Below are 7590 nucleotides of genomic sequence, written 5' to 3'. Positions count from 1 at the left end.
AGGAGCCAGAGCCTTCAGCTATCAGGCTCTTCTCCTGTGGAATCATCTTCCTGTTAAGGTCCGGGAGGCAGACACCGTCTCCACATTTAAGACTAGACTTAAGACTTTCCTCTTTGATAAAGCTTATAGTTAGGGCTGGCTCAGGCTTGCCCTGTACCAGCCCCTAGTTAGGCTGACTTAGGCCTAGTCTGCCAGGGGACCTCCTGTAATACAACGGGCACCTTCTCTCCTTCTCTCTCTCTCTCTCTCTCTCTCTCTCTCTCTCTCTCTCTTTCTCTCTCTCTCTTGCTCTCGTGTCCTATTACTACATCGTGCTAACTCGGCCATACTGCATGTCACTNTCAGGCTTGCCCTGTACCAGCCCCTAGTTAGGCTGACTTAGGCCTAGTCTGCCAGGGGACCTCCTGTAATACAACGGGCACCTTCTCTCCTTCTCTCTCTCTCTCTCTCTCTCTCTCTCTCTCTCTCTCTCTTTCTCTCTCTCTCTTGCTCTCGTGTCCTATTACTACATCGTGCTAACTCGGCCATACTGCATGTCACTAACTCGGCTTCTTCTCCGGAACCTTTGTGCTCCACTGTCTCTCAGGTTAACTCGTATTGCAGCGGTGCCTGGATAGTGTGACGTGTGTGGTTGTGCTGCTGCCGTGGTCCTGCCAGATGCCTCCTGCTGCTGCTGCTGTTATCATTAGTCATACTTATACTGTTATTATACACATATGATTATTGGCACATATGTACACTATCAGATATTAATATATACTTTTAACATATTACCACAATAACCAGAATTATAATTGTAATATTATTATATCATTATTTTCATTGATGTTGTTGTAAGCTACTGTCATTACCGTCTGTCCTGCATCTCTCTCTCTCTCTGTCTCTCTCTCTGTCTCATTGTGTCATACAGATTACTGTTAATTTATCATGCTGATCTGTTCTGTACGACATCTATTGCACGTCTGTCCGTCCTGGAAGAGGGATCCCTCCTCAGTTGCTCTTCCTGAGGTTTCTACCGTTTTTTTATGCAGATGTGAGCAGGTGTTTGTGCAGATGTTAGCAGGTGTTTGTGCAGATGTTAGCAGGTGTTAGCAAATTGTAGATGTTAGCAGGTGTTAGCAGGCGTTAGCAGATGTTAGCAGATGTAAGCCGATGTTTGTGCAGATGTTAGTAGGTGTTAGCAGGTAAAAGTAGATGTTAGCAGTTGTTAGCAGATCTTAGCAGGTGATAGCAGGTGTTAGCAGATGTAAGCAGGTGTTTGTGCAGATGTTAGCCGGTGTTAGCGGATGTTAACAGGTATTAGCAGGTGATAGCAGATGTTAGCAGATGTTAGTAGGTGTTAGCAGATAGATAAGATATACTTTATTGATCCCCCGGGGGGGAATTCAAGTATCACAGCAGCACAAGACAAAGGACAAAGACATTAAATAGAATAAGATAAAAGAGAAAAAATAAAAAATAAAAATTAAAGATAATTATAGATAGGCTAAATAAATGATAAAATAAAAAATAAAATTGCTACAGCAATAAAATTGCTACATCAGATGAAGGGGGGGGTGAGAGGATCCGCTGGCTGAATGAGCTACCCGTCAGCCACAGCTCATCGTACAGAGGGTGAGAAGGATTGTCCAGGATTGCACAGATTTTGTCCTTCACCCTCCTCTCAGCCACTGTCTCCAGACTGTCCAGGTCCAGTCCCACCACAGAGCAGGCCTTCCTCACAAGCTTGTTGAGCCTGTTGACCTCACCAGTCTTAACTCCACCCCACCAGCACACTACAGCAAAGAAGAGTGCACTGGCAACCATAGACTGGTAGAAGGTCTTGAGGAGCCCACTACAGACGCCAAACGATCTGAGTCTCCTCAGGAACAACATCCTGCTCTGTCCTTTCCTATAGACGGCATCTGTGTACATCCTGCTCTGTCCTTTCCTATAGACGGCATCTGTGTTATGAGTCCAGTCCAGTTTATTGTTTATGTGGAGCCCAAGGTACTTGTACGAGTCCAACATCTCCACCTCCTCACCCTGGATGGTGACTGGGGCAGGTTGCCTCTGGTTCCTCCGGTAGTCCACCACCACCTCCTTAGTCTTACTGATGTTGAGTTGAAGGTGGTTTCGGTTGCTCCACGTGACAAAGCCCTCAATAAGTCCTCTGTACTCCTCCTTGTCATCATTGCTGATGCATCCGACTCTAGAGGAGTCGTCGGAAAACTTTTGGAGGTGGCAGGAACCAGAATTGAAGGGTGAAGAGGTGTAGAGGGTGAAGAAGAATGGTTGGGGCACCCCTGTGTTACCTGACACCTCCTAACACCAGGTGTTTGTGCAGATGTTAGCAGATGTTAGCAGGTGTTAGTAGGTGATAACAGTTGTTAGCAGCTGAAAGCAGGTGTTAGCAGGTGTTAGTAGGTGTAAGCAGATGTTAGTAGGTGTTAGTAGGTGATAGCAGATGTTAGCAGGTGTTAGCAGATGTTAGCAGGTGTTACTAGGTGATAACAGTTGTTAGCAGGTGAAAGCAGGTGTTAGCAGATGTTAGTAGGTGTAAGCAGGTGTTTGTGCAGATGTAAGTAGGTGTTAGTAGGTGATAGCAGATGTTAGCAGGTGTGTGTGCAGATGTTAGCAGATGTTAGCAGGTGTTAGCAGATGTTAGCAGGTGTTAGTAGGTGATAACAGTTGTTAGCAGGTGAAAGCAGTTGTTAGCAGATGTTAGTAGGTGATAGCAGATGTAAGCAGGTGTTTGTGCAGATGTTAGTAGGTGTTAGTAGATGATAACAGATGTTAGCAGGTGTGTGTGCAGATGTTAGCAGATGTTAGCAGGTGTTAGCAGGTGATAACAGTTGTTAGCAGGTGAAAGCAGGTGTTAGCAGATGTAAGCAGGTGTTAGTAGGTGTAAGCAGATGTAAGCAGGTGTTTGTGCAGATGTTAGTAGGTGTTAGTAGGTGATAGCAGATGTAAGCAGGTGTTTGTGCAGATGTTAGTAGGTGTTAGCAGTTGTTAGCAGATGTTAGTAGGTGATAGCAGATGTTAGCAGATGTTAGTAAGTGTTAGCAGATGTTAGCAGGTGTTAGTAGGTGATAGCAGATGTTAGCAGGTGATAGCAGATGTTAGCAGGTGTTTGTGCAGATGTTAGTAGGTGTTAGCAGTTGTTAGCAGATGTTAGCAAGTGATAGCAGATGTTAGCAGGTGTTTGTGCAGATGTTAGTAGGTGTTAGCAGTTGTTAACAGATGTTAGTAGGTGTTAGCAGTTGTTAGCAGATGTTAGTAGGTGATAGCAGATGTTAGCAGGTGATAGCAGATGTTAGCAGGTGTTTGTGCAGATGTTAGTAGATGATAGCAGATTTTAGGAGGTGTTTGTCCAGATGTTAGTAGGTGTTAGCAGTTGTTAGCAGATTAGCAGGTGTTAGCAAATGTTAGATGTTAGCAGGTGTTAGCCGATGTTTTTTACTTTGGTCAAAACAGAGGAAGTGTGTTTGTGTGTTTGTGTGTTTATGTAGAAAATGTGTGAACTGCAGCAGAAAAGATTCAGACAACTTAATTAAGTTGAAGCATGGACTGCACTGCCTGCGTGAACAGCATGTGGTCATCACATAATGTCATGTTTTTTATTTCGGCACCCAGCAGGTTAGATCAGCCACACTGGCTGCGTAAGCAGCAGAAGGTCTAGAGATTCAGTCTCACCTGTTTTTTCCACTGTGACACAGTTTCAGCAAAAGTGAAAATGATCTTTTAATAATAATACTGACTTTATATCAACTTACAGTACAGTCTCAGTGTCTGTCTATTACAGACATAAAAAAATATAAAAACTTTTTTTTAACTGAACACTTCCTGTTTCAAAATTAAACGTCTGTGGACAGAATCTCTTCATTTGTTAACACGAGGCTGTTTATTGTGAAATATCATCATCACCATGTTGTTGACGAGGCAGCGGCTGCACGGCTCCATAACTGAGAGAAAATACAGTAGATACAGCAGCAACGCTGTCTGTGTGAACACTGCCAGTGTTCGAGCTGCAGCAGATCATTGAGGTTGCCATCATGCACTGCTCACACAGGTGGTGTGGCCTTGGTCACATTGCCTGTGTGAGCAGTGCATGAAACCGTACAGTGTCATGCAGGCATCAAGAGACACTTCAGACAGATAAAAGTCATGTGACCACATCAGGTCTGTTTCCCGTGTACAGCAGAGAGAAGCCACGCCCCCGACCCCATGCAGGAGCCCGCCCTCCTGCCTGTTGACTCAGTGGAGGATCACTTCCTGATGGACACAGCGTCCTACGATGAGGTGGGTGTGGCATATTTAAAGGCACAGAGAAATCCTGAAGTTTCTTTCTTCCAGATGACAGTGAACGTGTCATGAGATGACTCCAGTGAAGGTGTGTTTCCTCTTTCCTGTTTCCAGGACTCGTCAGCAGCCCTGCAGCTTCAGGGTCGAGCCATGCGTTCATCGCGACGCTGCATCCCCCACCAGCAGTCCTGTCTGGGTTACCCACTGCCCTGCTGTGACCGCTGTGACACCTGCTACTGCCGCTTCTTCAACGCCATCTGCTACTGCCGCCGCGTTGGCCACGATTGCCCACCCAGACGCACCTGACACCACACCTGACGTCACACCTGACACCACACTGGAGACAGAGACAGACAGACACACAGACGCTGCCGACAGGAAAGATGTTGATGCTCCCTCTGTTACATGTTGGATGAAATGTGCTCTGTGAAAAATATATTTTCAGATGTTAATAAAATACGTTTGTGTGAGTCATAACAAACCATCAGGTGTCAACCTGCTCTCTGAACTCAATACTCATGCATATGTTAAATAAAATGAAATTAAATAAAATGTGGACATATAAAACAGATTTTCAATAAGCAACAGTATTTAACATTTGATGCCTGAAAAGGAGCAGGAAGAAACAAACTGCAGGTCAAGTCCGATCATGAGTACACGGTCAGTTTCTCTCTGTTCAGCTCTTCATGTGAACAACAATATATACCATAAATAAAATCAACAACACGACTCTCTTACGAAAAAGAGGAAAACCAGTATCACTGTTGATGAAATGAAATGTTTCTTTTGTGCATCATTTTCAGCTGATGAAACCTGAAAAGTTGGTTCCCAGCTGGGACCAAAAACCAGCAGGTTTTACTTAAACCTGAAGTGTGAACCGTGACGTGATTGGCCGGCTGATGCTCTCACCGTTGTGGCGGGTCAGGCCCCAGCCAGTGGTCACACACTTCATGCCTCCGGGGAAGTTGTCTCCGGTCTCAGCCACACACACAGGGGAAACACTCATGTTCAACTGGGCGGGGCTGGCCAGCTTGATGAGCCGAAGAAAAGCGAGGCCTTCTTCAGAGAAAACCTTTTGACCTTCGTAGCCGACACACTGCGGTCGAGTTATCCGTCACAACTCATTTTCTTATTGAATCATTGAGGGGTCGTACACATGCTGAGTCTTTAACCGCCTGGAAAACACGAGGTCAGGCACTGTGTGACTCATGTGCCTTTTCTGTTCAGCTTTCAGGAGTGTGGCGGCAAGTTGCATCTGAGGTTGCTAAGCAACCATAACCAGCACCGTATCACAGCCTGTTTAACATGAAGTCCTGAGGTCAGAGCTGATCTACTTCCTGTCTGTCTGTGGGACAGATGTGAAGCCTGCACAAACATGATCAACTTCTCCTCCATATTTATCACAGACTGATATTTACTGAAGAAGGAAAGATATCTGTGGGCTGTGATTGGTTGGTCCTTGTCACATGACCTGAGGTGCATGCAGCTGCATTCTAAAAGTTTAACTCGGTTTATCTCAGGGTGCAGGAAAAATAGACACTCAGTAATGTGTGCTCGTTGCAACAGCGCCACTGTGGCGTTTAAGTGCACCTGCCGCACATCTACATTGAAAACAATGGATAACAGGTTGGAAGAACACAACATATGTACGGCCCCATACTCGCCCTCTCTGCTGTTGGATGCCATTTTCTGCTTCCATCATGAAGTTGGTCTCATCATCTGGCGAAATGTAGTCATTAGCATGTAGCATCTTTTTTTTTATTTGTCTCACTGAGATCAAAGATCTCTGTCACACAGGAAACTCGGTCAAGAACAGATAGGTTTATTGTCCTTTTCAGGAGAATTATTTTCACATTCCGTACAGCCACGAGAATAGACATACATTACACAGGCAACTTCACAAGTTATAAAGACAACATCAATACCACAGACGTATACCTGCCACCATACACATATCCATTCCACATAGTTACAAACTTTTCATTCTTTTGTTTAGTTCAGTTATTGAACAGAAGCAACATTTCAACAGAAAATAAACCCCAGAGATCTGAGTAGCATGAAGATCAGATAAACAGCTGCACACAGACGGTATGGACTCACCGTGGTTTTTAACTCTAGGGTCACCATGTCCTGAAGCTGCAGATTGTTCCACACTGCAGAGAAACTAAAAGCTTTATCCCCAGTTCAGTTCAGACTCCCACAGACAGAGACTGTAATTTAATGTCATTATGAAAGCCTGACCTGCAGCCTGGACCTGACTGGAAATTCAAACTTAACAGTGACTTTGAGAGCAGCTGGACTTTAAAACTTATAAACTAAAACCAATGATTCATCAAAACTTCTGCTTTTATTTCGTAGTAAAGAAGTAACAAAAATACTTTAGACATAAAAACACTCAGAGACTGGAGTGAAATACTTTTTACTCCAAAAGACAATTGGATCCTCACGTCTCAGAAACAAGGACCAAGTAACAATAGACATAAACTGTGTCAAAAATCAGATTCTGTTTGAGACAGGACATTTGTTACGTTTTATGTAACAGACAGTGTTTTATTCATGTTTCCACTGACTGAAAAATTTGACAACATTCGAAACATCAACTCTGAGATGTCTGACAAAACTCAACCTCACTGATCTCTGATCTTTGATTCAGGCTGAAATCATCAGTCTACTCATTGATTATTGATTGATAACTGATGATGAACTGATGATATCTGTTTGATTTCATTGTAAACTGAGTCTCTTTCTGTTTTGGACTGTTGGACACAGAAACATCTGAAGACGTCATCTCGGACTCTGAGAAACTGAGAAATATATATTAAAATATTTTATAATAAAGATCGATCAATAGATCAGAAAATGCGAAACGGATGAAAAACATGATGAAACTTTGTTGATCTCTATCATCATACACACATATATATTTACTACATCCTGTTTACATCTCTGTGTATTACTTCTCATCACACACACACATATTTACTACATTCTGTTTACATCTGTGTATTATTTCTCATCACACACATATATATATTGACTACATCCTGTTTACATCTGTGTATTACTTCTTATCACACACACATATATATATTTACTACATCCTGTTTACATCTGTGTATTACTTCTTATCACACACACATATAATATATTTACTACATCCTGTTTACATCTGTGTATTACTTCTCATCACACAAACGTATATATTTACTACATCCTGTTTACATCTCTGTGTATTACTTCTCATCACACAAACAGATATATATTTACTACATTCTGTTTACATCTGTGTATTATTTCTAATCACAC

General features: G+C 43.1%; 2 protein-coding genes across 2 annotated transcripts in view; one reads left to right on the top strand and one right to left on the bottom strand.

The window, feature by feature from the left end:
• The window catches only part of agrp (agouti related neuropeptide), an 11466-nt gene extending 6876 nt beyond the window's left edge, over positions 1–4590 (top strand). Inside the window, exons 2-3 of the mRNA XM_050062927.1 lie at positions 4181–4281; positions 4399–4590. Coding sequence (XP_049918884.1) covers positions 4181–4281; positions 4399–4590 — 293 coding nt within the window. The remainder of the gene's footprint in view (positions 1–4180; positions 4282–4398) is intronic.
• A 553-nt stretch (positions 4591–5143) lies between these two features.
• The window catches only part of LOC126397003 (arf-GAP with SH3 domain, ANK repeat and PH domain-containing protein 1-like), a 12653-nt gene continuing 10206 nt past the window's right edge, over positions 5144–7590 (bottom strand). Inside the window, exon 12 of the mRNA XM_050055475.1 lies at positions 5144–5380. Within this exon, the coding sequence (XP_049911432.1) occupies positions 5144–5380 (237 nt within the window). The remainder of the gene's footprint in view (positions 5381–7590) is intronic.

The sequence above is a fragment of the Epinephelus moara genome, chromosome 1 (genome assembly GCF_006386435.1).
Source record: "Epinephelus moara isolate mb chromosome 1, YSFRI_EMoa_1.0, whole genome shotgun sequence".
Classification (NCBI taxonomy): domain Eukaryota; kingdom Metazoa; phylum Chordata; class Actinopteri; order Perciformes; family Serranidae; genus Epinephelus; species Epinephelus moara.
This window is presented reverse-complemented; position numbering and strand designations above follow the sequence as displayed.